Source organism: Carassius auratus, chromosome 24 (assembly GCF_003368295.1).
Source record: "Carassius auratus strain Wakin chromosome 24, ASM336829v1, whole genome shotgun sequence".
NCBI lineage: Eukaryota > Metazoa > Chordata > Actinopteri > Cypriniformes > Cyprinidae > Carassius > Carassius auratus.
This window is the reverse complement of record NC_039266.1, coordinates 5,551,521-5,569,694: the sequence shown is the minus strand read 5'-3', so window position 1 is coordinate 5,569,694 and position 18,174 is coordinate 5,551,521. Positions and strand designations below refer to the sequence as shown.

Here is an 18,174-nt window from a genome sequence, read left to right as displayed (position 1 = left end):
AAACGAAATCTCTCTCTCTCTTATAGGCACACACAGAATAACACGGGGCGTGCACATACTCATGAACGCACTTTTACACACCAAACCGGAAATCTCAGTTGGAGCCAATGACAGCTGCCCACCCTTTAAATTGCCCTGTGCCCAGATGGCACATACTCCAGAGAGAAAAGCAACTAGAGCCATAACAACTAGCATATAAAGACACATATACACTCTTCTAGTCATTAGATTTTACAAAAGAAAAGTATATCCAAACACAACTGCTAAGCATGTTTTGTTAAAATATCAATGTGTATAGCCAGCTATCTGAAAAACAAAAAACAACAACATATCCCATTGAAATCTTACAGAAAGAACTTTGTCACAAGCTAATTGTTTGGTATCCCACACATATAATATCCCTAATACCTAACAGACCATTTAATCAGATGTCCTGACATATTATATTAGAGCGTTTAGAACCTATACTGTATAAAGATAACAAGAGAATGAGGTTTTAGCCAATCAGTAATGCTCTCCCTCTGGGAAACATTTAACGTTTTGCTGACATTGAGTTTCCTGGCATGCTTTTGGAGAGCTGTGTTTTAAAGAAAGGATGTGTAGTGTAGGTTAGCAAAATAATAAAGTTTGAAAAACAGCTGTAATTGCTTACAGCACCTTTAAAGGGATAGTTCACCTAAAAATACAAATTTCGTCATTTATTAACCACCACGTTATTGACTTTCTCTCATCTTTCAGAAACACAAGACATAACATGAGATATTTTTAATATCTATACGAATCAAGAGGTTCAATCCACATTTTTTGGAAGAGATTCAATCTATTGCTATAAAAACTGATTTAATTTAGGCTTTCATTAACATATATAAACCGAACAACAAATACATTCAAACATGGTAAACCTGAAAGCTCAAACTTGCAAGACATGCAAGAAACAAACCACATCGGTTTTTGCGGAGACTCAAACATGCTAAATTCAGCCACAACAAATGAAGAAAAGAAAAAAAACCTCACTGTTTCTCAACTGTCAAGCAAGCACGATTGATCTTCAGTTTACCATATTTGGCATGGTCTATGTATGTGCGTCAATGATACTAAAAGCATTACCAAAGTTAAAATGCCAAGGTTTGCACCAGAGAGATGGGAACGAACACACTAGAATCTTTGTTTTGAAGAATACTTCGATTAATTGTACTTTGAAGTTTACTCTACTGGGCACAAAGATGTCAGGATTAATTTAGATTTATGATAAGTTAGAAGGTCCTAAAAAAGAAGTTCTCTGCATCCTCCCTGCTCCAGAGCTCAAAGGGGAAATGGGTTTTTGCTGTGCTTTCCAGCTCAGTGAGCAGTTATCCGAATTACACACCTCCAAAAAGACTCCTTTATGTTCCTCTAGCATAAACCCCTGCCTCTGGAGCCAACTCCCAGCCCCCTCTCTCCCGGGATACTGTGAGTGATGTATTTGAGAAGGGCAGTGGTGGTGGTGGTGGTGGTGGGGGGGAGGGCTGGGAGGCAGGAGAGAGAGCGGGAAAAAGAATGAGTGAGCGAAGCAGAGACTGAGCCAGAGAGAGCACAGTAAGAGCCTTTCCATGTTAATTAATACACGCTACGCTCTGGCACTAATCAATGTGACGAAGGAACATGGAGAGCAAAGGAGTAATTACTGTGTGGCTGAAAACTGTGGATCACAGACAGAATCAGTGTCCTAAAGAGACAAGAAAGAAAGGCCAAAAACCAGGAGTTTTACCTGCTTTACTCTTGGCCTTCCTGGAGAGAACTTCCTCTTTGAGATGGCTGGCTTTCCCATACCTATCTTGGGCGTAAGGGGGAAGAAGTTGGTGTTGGAAACACTGGGGCTGTATCCAGCCAGATTCAGGCCATGGGTAGGCGTCTGGCTTTGAGACGTCTCCCTCGGTGAGGCTTCAGTGGAAAATGGGGACTGGGTCAACTTGGTTGAGCCCTCGGGGGACAGTCCTGGGGAATGTTTCAAGACGAGGCTCTTATCCTCAATGGGAGAGCTGAAACTGGAGAAACTGCGGTCGCTGACAGGTGTAGTGTTCCTTTCCACGGTAGGACTGCACTCTGCAACCAGTGGGACACTATCAGGCTCAGGTAAAATACAAGTGACTTCAGGATCTGCCACCTTCTCCTCTTCTTGCTCTTGTTCGTCTTGCTTCTGTTCCTGCACAATTTCCTCAACAACACTCTTGGATTCTGGGACATCTGTCACACTTTTATCCTTCGTACTGGAAGGGTCTGAGGGACATACTTCCATGGGTTCTTCCTCTTGTGCTCGAGAGTGTTTGGTGGAAGTTTCTTTGGTTGGCAAAGCAGGAAGAGCTTTTGAAGCGTCTGCTTCAGGTTCATCCTCCGTAGTATCAGGCAGCTTATCCTCTGTTTCCTTCCCCATTTCCAAAGCACCAATTATATTGTGCTCCTGGTTATGGTCTTCAGTAGTGGAAGAGGCCACTATAGTGGATGTGCACAGAGGAGGCTCGGAACCCTCTGTCAGAGTGACAGTAACCTGGATCTCCTGGGCTGGTTCAGCAGCTGTGCCAATAAATAAATAAATAAATAAGATGTCTATGGCTAAAAAAGACACTAATACTAAATACTGTGCACACTTCATGGACATGATTATCTGACTAAAAGAAAGACTTACATGACAGGAACTCTTCTGGCAATGTAGGAAGTGGACTAGCACTGGCCTCTGGCTCCAACGCCACTTCATCCTCAGCCTCATTTACTTCCTCAACAGCCATGAAGAATTCTGGATAGGAAATTGAAGCATTGAGTTGCACAAAGATAAAATGGACTAACATTTACTAAGCTGAACATCCATAAGGATCAATGAAATGACATTCATTTTTTTTTTCATTTAATTTATAAAAAATTACATAATTTCATATTTCAAGTGACGTGAACGTGCCTCTGAAGAAAGCCCCCATTAAAACAATGAAATTCATTAAAATAATCTCTTTTGTTTGGTTAGCATAATCTTTTAATAATATTTTCTTAGAAACAAACAATGTGTGCATTCAGATGAATTCAAGGCGTAAGGAAAACATTATTACTTTTTACACTGATGACTAGGGATGTAAAATATAGATTATTTCCATGATCCCACACACACAAAATGCTTTCTCACTTGAATTAATGGGGTTTTAGTATGAATAAAATGCTAGTAGCAGGATTATAAAATAAATAGATGTGATTATGATCATTTGATAAAATGAAGAAAATGTCGTACATTTTACTTTGTTGGGAGTTAAAGCAACTTTAAATGGTTTTGGGGTGCTCGTTGTTGTATTTTAAAACTCAATTGCAATGTTTTCAACTGACATTATGGCATTTAAAACAAAAATTACTCCAAAAGTAATTGGTGCACGCGTGAATGCACTGCACATTAATAAGTGAACCGCTTCCTTCCAGCCCTGCTGCAGCAAAACAAACTGTTGCACACATCAATTTGATCCTGCTGGATTTGGTTCTGGTAAATGTCTGATTTTTAATTTTTGTGTTCCGGTAGCCTAGCCTATTTGTTTTAAAAAATCCAGCATCTAGTGCATTAGATCGTGACAGTACATGCATGCACATGAGGATGAGCGAGCGTGGCTTTGGCTAGATTTATTTGGAGATTACTGCTCATGTCTCATTCGGCACAAATCCAAATGTTTCCATATCTGCAAAGTATTTGAATGTTAAACTATTATTTATAATGTAAACTACTTGACACACATTCGCACACAGACGGAAAAGATGATCCTCTTCATATGAGCAAAAACGTAACTCCGGAGCGATCGAAAAAGCTGAGACACACAAACAAAAACAACTTTCATTTGTGCACACTCACAATAAAACAGAAGATTTGTGCTCTTATAGGGTCAGGACAATGTTAGATCGTGACCATGCCTCTGGATGTCGTTTGAGATATAGCCTTCATTTATGTTTCCACAAATTCAATAATATTTAGGCATTGCTGCTTTTCCTAAATCTTCACAGTCTAACCCTATAATTTTATTTTATTATCTTTCACTTTTAATCGCATCTCTTACTGTGTTTGGTAAACATGGGAAGGGAAATTGAAGATTTTATAAATTAAGAATTTGTTCGATTTATTAATTTGTTCCCTTATTTCACTTAAATCATGGGTTATTAAGGGAACAAAATTAATGAAACATGGACAATTGTCACAAATTAATAAGTCGTAGGAAAGAATTAACAAGTTTTAGGAATGAATAGTCTATCTGCCCTATGTCCCGCAGCCCTGAGAGCGCAGTTATCTGATGAAGTGACTTTGTTACTGCATTTTTATTGCTTTTCATGTTGAACAACTTTTGTGTTGTTTCTATTTTAATGTACCTTTTAAAGTTGAAATCACATTAAAAGCTTAAAGGGGGGGGGGGGGGGGGGTGAAATGCTCGTTTTCACTCAATATCATGTTAATCTTGAGTACCTATAGAGTAGTACTGCATCCTTCATAACTCCAAAAAGTCTTTAGTTTTATTATATTCATAAGAGAAAGATAGTCTGTGCCGATTTTTCCCGGAAAAACATGACCGGCTGGAGGCGTGATGTGTGGGCGGAGCTAAAGAATCACGAGCGCCAGTAGGCTTTTGCGTTGAGAGCGTTTGGAAGCTGTGACACCGTGAGGACAAAACCAACCAAAACAAACCATGGCTAACAGTCAGATTCAGTGTATATTTATGATCCAGAATCAGATCCAGAGGCTGAAATTTAACAAGAGCAGCATCAGCAACGACTCGCTCCGAGCGGGGCTCGAACCCAGGTCTCGGCATGGGATTGCATTTTTCGTTGGGATTGCATCATCCTTAAGAAATAAACGATACGCAAATCCGTCGTCAAACTGGGCCTTGTTTGTAAAACAAGCATCTTCGAAATGCAGGGAACAAACACTTGCACAACTCCGTTGATGCTCTTTAAAAATAAACTCCATCCACTGGTCCCTTAATGCTGTTTTTTTTTTTTTTTTTGGTAATCTGTGCAGGGTTGTCTTGCCCTGGCAACCAAAAACACACTCCTTTTGTGACATTTCGTGACGCTCTCGCTCTGATCAGTGAATGTCTGTTGTGCTCTCTCTGCTCTGCTATTCGGGAGCGCGCGCTCTTCCGGCAGAAGTGCCCTCAGGACCCATATAAGGAAATTCCGCTCCATCTAACGTCACACAGAGCCATACTCGAAAAAAAACTTTCCGAAACTTGTGACAAACCGGAAGGAGTATTTTTGGAACAGAAATACTCCTTCAAACGTACAACTTAATTTTTGAAACTTTGTCCATGTTTAGCATGGGAATCCAACTCTTTAACAGTGTAAAAAACTCAGTATGCATGAAATAGCATTTCACCCCCCCTTTAATTAGTACATTGTGAATGAATGATGATGTTATTATATACAGTCACCGATCATCATTGACATCCCTACTGATGACATTTGTAAAAGTCATTAAAGTTAAACTTTTGTTGAAAAAAGTCTATCTTGGACACTATTGTCATTGACTGTTTTCCTGAATTAAAATAAATTGCTTGTGTTTGGTTGTCAGAACTCCAATTATCTTTGCTCAAACTGCATCGCAACATGCACCAAAGAATCTGACACGCAGAACAGACTTTTACATGAACAGAACGGCACCACTGACTTATTACATGTCCAACCTCCCTGAAACAACCTGGGGTTTAGTGTATTACTCAAAGCGATACCATTCATATACTGAAGTTTATTCAACAACTTCAAAAAATCTGAGAAATCTTGAGAAATATTCAGCTTTAAGAACTTTATAGCTATATTCAAAGTGACCATTCACACCATCAATCAGATGACATGCAAATTATTTGAACTTCTTTGTTTTAACAGAATAACCGTTTTGCAATCCTAAATCATAACTTAATGCATAATTAATAATTTGGTCTCAATCAACATAGCCTGATTGATCAGAGAATGAATAGGGCAACAACAAAAAATGATTATATTATTCATCTGTATTTTTCTATATCCATCTGTATATATATCAAATTCAAGAGTGGTCTATTTGCCCCCTCCTCCACCATACATTTATGCTTCCCTCACTCTGAGCAGGGAACAGGAATACTTCAGCTGCCACTGCAGCCCATTGTGCCAGGCATCACCATGACAACATATTTATGAGCCCTGCTCTTGTTAGACACTGCTGAGATGGTCTCATACAGGGCACACAGAAATGAATAAACAAACACGAGCCATGCTCTGCCCTTTTTTTTTTACTCATTCACTCATATGCAAGACTAACTGTTAAAACAAAAGCAGTGTTCAAACGTCTTACATACGCATGATTTCGAACTTCAAATATATTTCCGCAACAACAAACTATATAGATAGGGATTCTGTATTTTAGCCAGTCAGAAACTTGTATAAATAGGTGTTGATGCGTAAATGCTAATGGCTGTGATGTCACAGACATGACAATTTCATAAGAAATCCTTTTCCTTGTTTAGTTTCTGTTAACTGCCTGAGGAGGAGCTTGAAGTGGATGATATTAAATTTGATTACATAGCATATCAACTTTATTTTAAAGAGCAAGAAAATACCATTTTCCATGACCACCTTTAATACACTGGAGATGCTATATATCATTCCAATAAAACATCATGAATCTAACCTGAATCTAACCTGGGGTGTAAGAAACAGTGTAGAGCCATCAAAGACTCATGATAGAGCAGCCATCATTCAAAGAGCTAAAAATGAGTTCGGTTGGTTGCAGTGTCCTGATAACGTCTCTACACTTACAATCCACTAGAAGCACAGGGAAGATGAAAGCCTCACTAGTTTAGAGCTCCTAGCTATTTTTAACTCAGGCGGACAAGTCACGGTCTAATATCTTCCCCTCCCCCAGGTTGCTGTGCTACAAAGAATGCTACAACAAATACTCACATCTATACAAACCTACATAGATGCACACAAACATCACCTTGTGTCTTCTGAAGTCAAATAGATTTTGGTGATAGTATGTTTCTGTGACATACTGTATTGTCTAATCACTTTAAAAAAAGTGCAAAACTGTCTAACTCAACAAGCCACATGATTTGATCACACTATACTTGCAACATAAATGTGCAGGATAATTTGTGCACCAAACCTAAATTGTTAAAATGATTGGTTTGATGATCTACAAATCGGCAGGAGCAATACAACTAGTGTGTGTGTCTTAAACAGTTGTACTGTTGAACTACGTAAATGCATTAACAGTGTTCATTTCATTTACAGATACTCACTATGACTATTGCAGCAACATAATTAAAGATGATAATATAACAATTTCCACAGAAATAAAAATGCTAGGATTCATCTTTAATTTGGTATACTTTAGTGTTTTCTTGTGTTGTTTCACACTTAAAATAAGGAGGGTAAAGGAGAGAAAATTCTGCCCATTCTTGCAGACAGGCTCTAACAGAAACACACACACACACACAAAAAAAAAACTCCCCCATTGGCGAGCTAACATTTCTCAAAAACCCCAAAAACTCCCCCATTTGGTGAGCTAACATTTCTCAAGAACCCCAAAAAACTCCCACACTGGCGAGCTAACATCTCAAGAACCCAAAACACTCCCACACTGGCGAGCTAACATTTCTCAGGTGTAGGTAGAGGGTTTCAATTTCATCTGTCATCTGATCTCTGCCATGACTTTGTAGAGCAGAAGTCTTCATTTGTCCATTTTCTGATGGGTGGGCAACCAGTGTTAAGGTGCACTAATGGTCTACCAAAATAGTTACAGGCCCTAAATTAGATTTACAATATTATCATATGTGTTTTAATAACATGACATCGATAAATATATATATATATATATATATATATATATATACACACACATACATATATACATATATACATATTAAGTGGCGGAAGTCTCCGCGTTCAGCACAAATCCCACCCTGCAGCTGATTCTAATGCCGGCGAAACACTGGATGCGTGGCGCAAGCGTCTCAGCTGCGTGCGGCTCCCATGTTAGCAGGTTAGAGCTTGCAGGCTGCCTGCGTTGAGACGCGCATCTCAGGAAAACGCGTGCATGCTAGAAATAGAACCGACGCCTATTTTTTCACGTGACACGCGCGCGTGTTGGAAGCGTTCCAGACAAAATATAATAGGAAAATATGTTTATATGTCATTTTGTACACAAATACATATTAATTCATGAGACTTTGATGTTTGAAAGTCTATGACATAAATTCAGATATAAATTTAATTTAAAAAATAAATGAATAGTTATCGATTTTCAAATATTGCACCTGTCAAACATACGTAGTCTATTTTGCCGTCAATACTGTTGACGGTGTCCTTTATCAGTAGGCTTTATATTTATGCTCAACATGAAGTATGGATATTGTTGTCATGAAGACGAGAGCCTGGTCTGTCTGCGGTCTCCCTGTCACCTACAGCAGCAGGCACGTCACGGTTCTGGAGAGGCAGGCCTACAAGCTGGAATTGTTAATGCGGCACTGTAATCATAGTTATTTATTTATATTTTTCATTATATTTTATTTTATGATATTGGTTTGAGACAGAGTATTTTATTCAGTGGAGAACTTTGCAGCAGTATTTTATTTCTTATTCTTTTATTATATTTTATATATATTTTATTAAAAAGTGTATAGTAATAAACAACCTGCAGTTTAATGTTTGCATTTCTTTTCCTTACTGTACCGAAAATGAACCGAACCGTGACTTTAAAACCGAGGTACGTACCGAACCGTGATTTTTGCGTACCGTTACACCCCTAATATATATATATATATATATATATATATATATATATATATATATATATATATATATATATATATATATATATATATATAATTATTACGACACCCCTAAGAACTAAAATTACTAAACAGAGGTGCCCCACCAACAACAGAGGTGCAACCACAAATAAAAAAAGCAATGTCAATAAGAATAGGTGCAACATTTGCTCTTGAAGAAATCTAACTTTATTGTTTTAAATATATGTGACGTTTTGACCAGAAATCTGATGAAAGCCTGGATAATGGCCAAGACATTACATATTTTTTAAATATTTTTGGATTTCTTCCAAGTGTGAGTGTTACTTCTAAATGAGACCCCCTTAAAATAGCACACAAAATCAGCAATGTTTTAAAGGCTGCTATATACTGAGGCCCTCAAAAAAGTGCATTTCACCACTGGGAAAAGACAGTGGTTCAAGTCTAGTTGAGCTGCCCAGTAAAGGCAGCATGTAAACAAGCCTCGGGGTACCTCAGTGGAAATGCAGAGTTCAAACAAGGGGAAAGGCTGCTGAGGTCATGAGGCATTGATGCGCAATGACTACAGTCCGACTGGACAGACAAGGAAAAAGAGGATATTAAAACAGGATACTGACTTATTCCTACTCCAGAGAGCATATCAAGCCTGCTGTCTGGTTGATTCTGCACACTGATGCTGGTTTTCAAACACCTATTATTGATGATCGGGTACGCCTCAGGGTCTGCATACTCCCAAAAGCCCTCACACTGACTTCACTCAACAATACTCACCTGACAGTGTCACCTGGCAGCATTGCACACTGCCTGAGAGCAAAGCAGATGAACTTAAAGGATTTATCATTCCCAGTGTGGGTATGACATCAGACGGGCTCTAGCCTCCAGCCTAACAGATTAACACTTTATAACATCATGAAAGACGCAGATCTCAAAGCAGCTATTCAGCAGATACAATCAGCCATCTGTGCTCAGGTGTTTGTGCTGTTTGTGCACTGGTTCATGAGAATAAGTGTGACTGTGGTTCATTTCAGTCGTGTCGGGATGAATCACTGATGGCATCACGCATCCATGGCAACAAAAAGACTTTAGATTGGTGGTGGAGTCAAATTACTGCACCGCTGGGAAAATACTCCCTCTAACATGTGGCCATTAAGAATAAAGAGGTTCTATAATCACCTATCTATAACTGTATTAAAGCTGTCAAAAGTACTGCTTCAATGCCAAAACAATACTAGAACCAACAAGATTAGTCCTTTATACTAGTCAACCAGTCATCCACAAAACTACCCAATTAGTCGATGGATCAATGTTTACCTCAAGTAAATGAAGCATCATTGATCATTTAATAGTTTCTGGAAAGTTCAGCGCTGAATCAGTCAGAAGTCCAATTGGCACATTGATGCATTTTGACCCAATCGTTTATGGTTCTGGTTTGGTTCACCACTTCTGTTTTTTTTTTTTTTTATATGTACACTCCAAATTAACTATACTTCAGACATCCGTAGCTCATAGAGAGCAGATGGCTAACAACATGCTACAGTATGTTAATGGTAAGCAGTAAGCAGTGCATGACTAATTGTTACCTGATTTACTGCAAAAAAAAAAAAAAAAATCTTTGCCAAAATCACATTTAAGTAACATATTTCAAATCGGCAACAAAATCTGATCACAAAAACAGTCCTGCTCACACAAAGAAAAGTGAAAAAAAAAATATTTTGAATAAATGTCTGTTAAAGCATCTGTTCAGACCGACACAAAAATTTGCATGTCACCAATGCAACTGATTTTTTTTGTACTGAGATGTTTAATCCTCTTTTCCATTGTAGTGCGAACAAACCCGGGAAACCCATACAATCTGCACTTTTGGTCACTTCCCTAGATTTTCTGCTTTTGTATAAAACTTTTAATTGGTGGCACTCACGGACTTTTGCAAGATGAATCCAAAACATTCTCTCTTGACTCTGTGCTCTTGTATTTGGTGGTGCTTGATATATACACATACATACTGATTCAGATGTTAACTTTTGCATTGTTACAAATGTATTTGTCCATGACATACTACAATAACTCAATCCAGTATTATTAAAGTTCGGTGGTGTGAACATGTTCAAGCTCTTTGTTTTTGATCTATATTTTAGTGTTCTTGTTATTATTACACAAATGTTTATTTCACTGGGAACGTTAGGTTACTTGCGCAACCCTGGTTCTCTGATAACAGAAGTGAGGTATCTCACTATGGGAACGCCTCAGGCGTAACTGAATGCAGAAGCACCAATTACACCACGTCTGTCAGACTGAAAGGCCAATTGCAGCAGCTATCAGGGAGTCCCACCTCCCTGGTATATAACCCACCCGCAGCCTGCTAATAATTCACTGTGTAGTCTGCAAGAAGGGCAGTGAGATTAGATGCCTTACTTCTGTTATCAGAGAACCGGGGTTACGAGGTTAACGCTACGTTCTCTTTCTAACATCCATTCGGTATCTCTCTATGGGATATAGACCACTCCCATATTGCAGATAAGGCTGTATGAACAAATGGTGATAAACAAGTGATCATGGCTTTAATGCTTGAGCAAACATGATGCACTTCATAATATAATACAGTGAACACAAGCACAAGGTGTAGATTACTGAATTATAGAATATGCAATTATGCCCTGAATGAAATGCAGTACATATCAAGCACCGCTACTCCAAGCACTAAATGAGTCAGTGATGACTGTCACATCTAATCTACAATATCTCACAAATATGTGAGCTGAAATCCAGCTCGCCGCAGCACAAATCTCCTGAATAGAAACTCCTCTGAACATAGCCCAGGATGTGGCCATTCCACGTGTAGAGCGGGCGCATCGTCGAGGTGGTAAATTTGTGTCCTTGTAACACGTTACAATTGCGTCTACTACCCAATGAGAAAGCCTAACTAACAAACTAAAAAATCCACAGATCTGTTTGCCCCTGTTGTGTCCCAAGAACATGTCTCTGAAATGGTTTTCAAAAACTGTCCTGGAGTAGCCAGGACACTTATCTAATCCCCCGATTTAACTCGTCAGCTCATTAATAGAGACTTTAAGACCTTAAGTGTGTCAGAAAAAGTAAATAGAGTTGATGCTTGTCAGATCTGCATCATGTTCAGCAGCAGCAGCTCTTGAAGAAATAGCAGCCAAAACAACCTAATAACCAGCTCCTGTGATGTATATTAATCAAAGATCAAAGAAAAAAAGAGGAAAAAATAACTTTAATATCTTTAATGATTCATCTTTTTTTAATTTAGAATTTAGTGTTTGATACATTCAATTTCTGTATATTTCTGCAGAAGGGTACAGGTAAATATGACATCTTCTATAATGTGTTTGAGTGAAGATTGTTTTAAGTTCACTTAAATTAGAAGTTATTTTTTAAAATCTTATTTTTTTAAATGTTAAAATTAATAGCTCTCAATTTAACTGTAATGTTGAATCGTTATAGACAATAGTTAAGTATGGGGTGGGGGGCAATTTTCTAGAGAAAATCAGTTTTGGCATCATTGATACTGGCCTTCAGTCATAAAAAAATGCCATTAAGCAGATATTAAGAGATATTCTGTCTTTATGTTGTTTGTGCATTAATTTGAAGATTAAATGTGAAATTATTGCAATATAACAGCATATTTATAAACTTTAATGATAGGTGGGATTAATGGCGATTAATTTCAGAAAAAATAGCAATTATTACATTTTTTAATCGATTGACAGCACTGATTTTTACACCTTCTTTGCTTATGTAAACACTCTCCTTTGCCCTTGACATTACCACCGTGGGTGGAGGGAGGGGAATTATTGCAGGGGGCACTCTAGGAACTTGTCCCTTGCACAACTCTGAGTGAACCTGCTGAACTGGCCCTTAAACCAATTGAACTTGGGCCATCTACAATTAACAACTTTCTCCGTTTCCCCAGGGGAGGAAGAAAATTATTGAACTCTGGGGTAAGTGGAGCAGAAAACCCCAGGTGCTGCTCCCTGTCCCCAGGTTTTAAACAGTCCTGATCCTAGGTCACTTGTCTCTTTTTGCAGCCTTGAGGGTTAGAAGGACAATGCTTTGCTGCGGCTAAGTTTCTTTGCTAAGTTTTCCCTTAGCTTGAGCCAGCCTTGGCTGGGCTGACACATTAGCCGGATACTGAGGTGGTGGGGGGTGGGATCTCCACTATAGACTGTATATCCCCCTCTTGACTGTGACATGGAACTCACGCGAGCAGGCTGATAAGGTCTGACTGGTGGTTTCCTTGGCAAGCAGGTTTCAAACGCCTCTCCCCCTTTTCTTTCCCAAGTCACACTGTTGGCGCATTGGCTGTGATAGTCAAACAAAACTCCAGAAATTTTTTTTCTAGAAAATCCACTTTTTCCTTTTCTGAAAGGCCTGAGAGACTGAGCCACCACCAGAGCTAGCACCACAGCTGCCACAGCTCTGAACTGACCCACGTGATGTGTGGAGGTTCAGATAGGCTATCACACCTCAGATCTCCTCTTAAAGGGCTGGGTTCGGAGAGCCTGACAGCCCATCTCCTCTAACAGCTCCACCTGGTATGCTGTCAGAATAGATGTCATATTAAGGGCCCTGATGGCCAAAGCAGAGGATTTATACATCTTTTGAAAAATGGAGGCTGAAAACTGCTCCATTTTACCAGGCAGCGCAGCGCCCGCAGACAAGATGTATTAAGAGGGAGGATTGTATCCTCCTCCTCTTCATCATCCTCCAGAAGATGGGGAGATAATTCCTCAATAACACCATCATCCTCTCCAATCACATCCGCAAGAGCATCACCGAAGAAAGGGCGCAGCTCACCCATGATATCACCCCAGGTACTAGGCTCTTGCAGCTGCTTAGCTGTCTCCTGAGTCTGAGAGTAGAAGCATGGGTCCTGGTTTCCTGCTATCGCCACCCTGAGTGTCCTCTCACAGGTTTTTTCAGGAAAACTAGAACAAATAGAGCAGCCCTCTGGTGTAGATATAGCAGCTTGGGCATGCTTAACTACTAAGCATGCTATAGAAAGAGGATGTGAATCCTTAGCCAAGATCCATAGACTGCACAAGCACATGCGAGGGGGAGCATCTTTCCCACTCGAGCTCTCTGGTGTAATTGGTGCTTCCGCAGTTGGTCAAGCCTGAGGCGTTCCCACAGTGAGATACTGAATGGATTTTAGAAGGAGAACCACTTTGTACTTTAAAACTATGTATTAATTTATTTATTTATAACAAGCCTTTTCAAAGTATTTTGTTCAAGTCCGTGCTGTGGTATTAACTGACACTGAGAACTGTGAAATTTCACTAAAAATGTTAAGTTATGAAAATTCTGGTGTCGTGACAACCCTAGTACGTACGTGTACATGTGTGCACTTAGTGTGTGTTTATCAGGAAGTGGGGGTGTGGTAGGGTTGGTTAACAGGTGGGCGTCTCTGTCTTGATTAGGGCTGTCTCTCTTGGGGGCCCAACAATGGGATGATTGCTTCCTCTAGCTGCTGGCAGTGGCCCAGTACATTGCTGATGGCATGACTGGCTTTACAAAGAGCCCTTACAGCCGGGTCTGATTGTATCCTTCTCTGCCAACCACATGCCAACATACATCAACTCCCCACTACAGGCCCACAGGAAGAAAAAAATCATTGGTAATGAGGTGTAGTTGTAACCACTGCAAAGGCATATGGGAAATTAATCTCTTAACTATCAGGCTACAGGAAGAGTCCATTCTTATTACAATTCCTATTAAAGGGCCCAAAGCAACTAAGAATTGCTTTTAGCTTCCAGTGTCTTGATGACAGGTCACCAGCTGGGACTCTGAGCACAGGAAGCTCATAGGAGATTAGTTTCTAGAGAGTTGCAGTTTTTAGAGAGCTTTGTAGTGTGCAACAAAAATAAAATAAAAATGTCTTACTGGATTATCCTTGGTAGACTCAAAAACTGGCCAAAAAAAGTCTACATGAAATGGCATCTGGAAAACATTTTCCTTATATAATCTAATTTATTGTCAGGAGAAACTTAATGAGAAAAAGTGAAGTGACAAAATAGAGGGATTGGTGGACAGACAAGATTACAAAGACAAACACTTTTTCCCTTGTAAATACAGAATGTAAAAATGTAAACAGAGCTATTTTCATGTAATGATGACTAACATGAGAGGGAGAATGTGGTCCCTACACGACACCAAAAAAATGCAAGCAATTTAGGGCATATTATGAAAGATGCATTAAGATGTAGCAGCGGTGTTTCTCTACCTGCTCACAAGCTCAGGTCTCTGGCTAAACTGTCAAACACACTGAAATTACAATCGGTGACAGCAGAGAGGCTCATGTCTTGCATCTTTGTCACACTCAATGCAACAGCTTCTGTAACAGTCATGAAGAGTGCTTAACATCAAAGAACTGGCCTACAGCACCTTACAACTGACCAATAACACACACAGAACAGCAATCAACAAAGTAAACGGCAAAAACAAACCTCAACATAACAGGAAAATAGAATATGCAAAAAACTTATTACATGGAGAGTATATTTGTATTATTCCATGGAAGAACTGACATGTAATTTTTTAAAGAAAAGAAAATATATGATGATAAAAAAAATAAGAAAAAGATTCTAGACTTTTCCTGGATTACTTTCTCATCACATGACTGGTTAAGAAAGAAATCCTATACTAAACACACAATCTAAAAAAACTAAAACCATTTTTTTTACTAAATACTAAATTTTAATTAACCAAATATAACATTTTATTTTACATGCATTTTTAAAGTAAGTGTGTTTCATTGTGTATTAAAATGATGTTGACTATTATGATCTCAAGAGTTTAGCACTGGTGCAAACATGAGCCGATAAATCATATCTATTTGAAGGTCATCAAAAACATGTTAGAATTATCTTTTGTATAAACATTTTAATTTGTTTGACATAAAACCTAGCTTTTAAAAACACCTTTTGCCCTGTATCATTACTTGATATGCAGGTTAATGCCAGGTGACGACCTCTGATTGAATGACCAGACACAGATTCAGGTGTCAACAGAGTCTTTGTGTGGAGCAGTATGTCCAGCCTCCAGAACCATACAATACTACCAACTGTATTAATAACAACCCCATTAGAAAAGAATCAAGTGCTGAGAAACGTGTACTCACCCTCGGCTGACTCTGGGTCAGTGAACGAAGGCTCCTGGCTGCTGACGGGTGGATTGTGCCTGTTCTCCTCCTCCACATGCTTACACACTCTGCAGGTGTACCCATCTTGCACATGGGTGTCAAGGTCAGCACCCTCCTTCCTCACACAGTCCACATGAACCCATCTTATGGAGAAACATACAATAAACAACATCTGTGACAACCATCAATGCCCCAATCAAGGTAACCACACTTGCCTAAACCAGACATCTCATTTATCTATGAAAGCTGCTACCAATTGTTAACCTGTACAATAGAGGAATTTCATTTGTTAATACAAATGAACGCTCTATGTACAGCACCTACAGCAGAATTGTGTAGCGCATGCTAAGTTTTTTTAATTGAGCTACATTTCTTTCATTTATCATAGTACATCATGTTGTACACAACATTTTTCACTATAGAAATTAGTTTCTGTACACAGACATTGTTCATTATAGAAATCAGTTACTATAAGTGCCTTACACCATAAGCATTGCAGTGTTTTCCATTAATAACCTAGACTATAGTCATAGTCTAATCTGTCCTGCCACAGTCTGAGTTTCTGGTTTGACCAATAAGGGCTGGACTATCCATTTGGCCAACCCTAGGCAGATGTGGGGAGTATTTTGAAAATTTGACTGGAATTCAACTTACACCACTGGGTGATGCTAATGGAAACACATATGATGCAGTAAACAGGGTGGACACACAAAAAACAAAGGCTGTGACTAGTCAAATAATGTCACAATGGTTAGTGGTTAGGAAGTCTTCAACAGCTTAAAAAATGCTAAGGAAAACACTAAAGTTATATTACCTTAACCATAACTATTATAGTATCTAAGATAAATACAATGAACTTTGAACTGATTATGTCAGTCCTGAATTGTAACTCGATACATGACAGATCAGATCGGCTATTGTGTAAAGATACTATTCACACTGATTACACGTGATGCAGCACACAATTACATGTTTGACCCACGGTCAGTTCTCAAAGCAAGAGAATCACATCAATCTGCCATACAAATTATATGAGCATCTTTTCATTCACAGAGACACCATTGAGACACTCTCTAAAGCTTCCGGTTCAATTACAGTGTTCTACGCAGAACTCTTTGAATTTGATAATTCATTTCTCTATTGGTTAATCACAGTCCTTGAAGCCTGCAGAGAAGTAATCAACTTTTATTTATCAACACTGACAGTCTTCACAGTAATAATGGATAAAAACACCTGATCCTGAGACATGCTAAAATACACAATATAGTAACAGCTATGATGTGAAACCTCTCTTCCCCATGCCAGGAATTACATCAAGCTCTGCAGAAATAATACTACAGTAGCGGTGTTAATGCCATGTGGTAGAAACTTGTCAAATTGCATACCAACATGGACAGACTTTGCTTTAAAAACCATGAACAGAGTAGTAGTAGCCCTTTATTGTCACTAGTCACAAGAGAAGAAAAAAAAATGTTTACCATGCAATGAAAATACATTTTCGACTACTTTACACACAAGTTCACTTGCAACAAGGATTTGTCAAACACAAAGAAATCATTCAACCAACATTTAGAAACCAAACACTCAAACGCTGAAGAATGACATTTCATTTCCTTAATAAAACAATATTTTAATGGAAGTCTGTGACCTATTGTTATTATGCAGGAACAGTTTCATTACAGCAATAAGTCACTTGTGACTGTGTGATATTGTCATAGCTGAAGATGTAATTTCCTACCTCTTACAAGTGCAGCATGAGTGTTTGTCCAGTGGGCCGCCAGAGTCCTGATTCTGCCCACAGATGAGGCAGATCAGCGCTGAATCATGCTGCTGTTGACATCCTTCACACATTACACCATCAGATGACCACTGGCCATTAGGCCTCACGCCACACTGAGCACACGTTCGGCAGTTCTGCAAAACATAACACACAACTCACTGCAACATCATCTCTGATGCACGGTTTTACAAAATGAGGACCGCAAACCCATTCAAAGTCAAAATGAGATAAAAGACCATTTACTTTCATTCTTATTAAGTATAATTCATTAGTGCACATTACATCAATATTGATACCACACTAATCCATATTTAAATAAACTGTAAATAAAATAAAGCAGTCATGCCAACAGTACAGTGGTGTAACTCTACTACTGCATTATATGTTCATTTAAGCCAATACTGACGCTGTACCACAGAGACCAAATGCTTTTTCAAGTATTATGAATGCTACAAATA

At 38.9% G+C, this 18,174-nt stretch overlaps 1 protein-coding gene across 10 annotated transcripts in view; it reads right to left on the bottom strand.

The window, feature by feature from the left end:
- kmt2ca (lysine (K)-specific methyltransferase 2Ca) overlaps window positions 1-18,174 on the bottom strand; it is a 137,369-nt gene that overhangs the window by 53,013 nt on the left and 66,182 nt on the right. For all 10 annotated transcript variants that reach the window (XR_003275547.1, XM_026200790.1, XM_026200789.1 and 7 more), the window contains exons 11-14: window positions 17,675-17,850; window positions 15,916-16,079; window positions 2,663-2,770; window positions 1,748-2,550 (exon numbers count right to left, since the gene is read on the bottom strand). Coding sequence is in view for 9 of the 10 variants with exons in the window: in XM_026200790.1 (XP_026056575.1) it covers window positions 1,748-2,550; window positions 2,663-2,770; window positions 15,916-16,079; window positions 17,675-17,850 (1,251 nt within the window). In the remaining variant the exon portion in view is untranslated. The remainder of the gene's footprint in view (window positions 1-1,747; window positions 2,551-2,662; window positions 2,771-15,915; window positions 16,080-17,674; window positions 17,851-18,174) is intronic.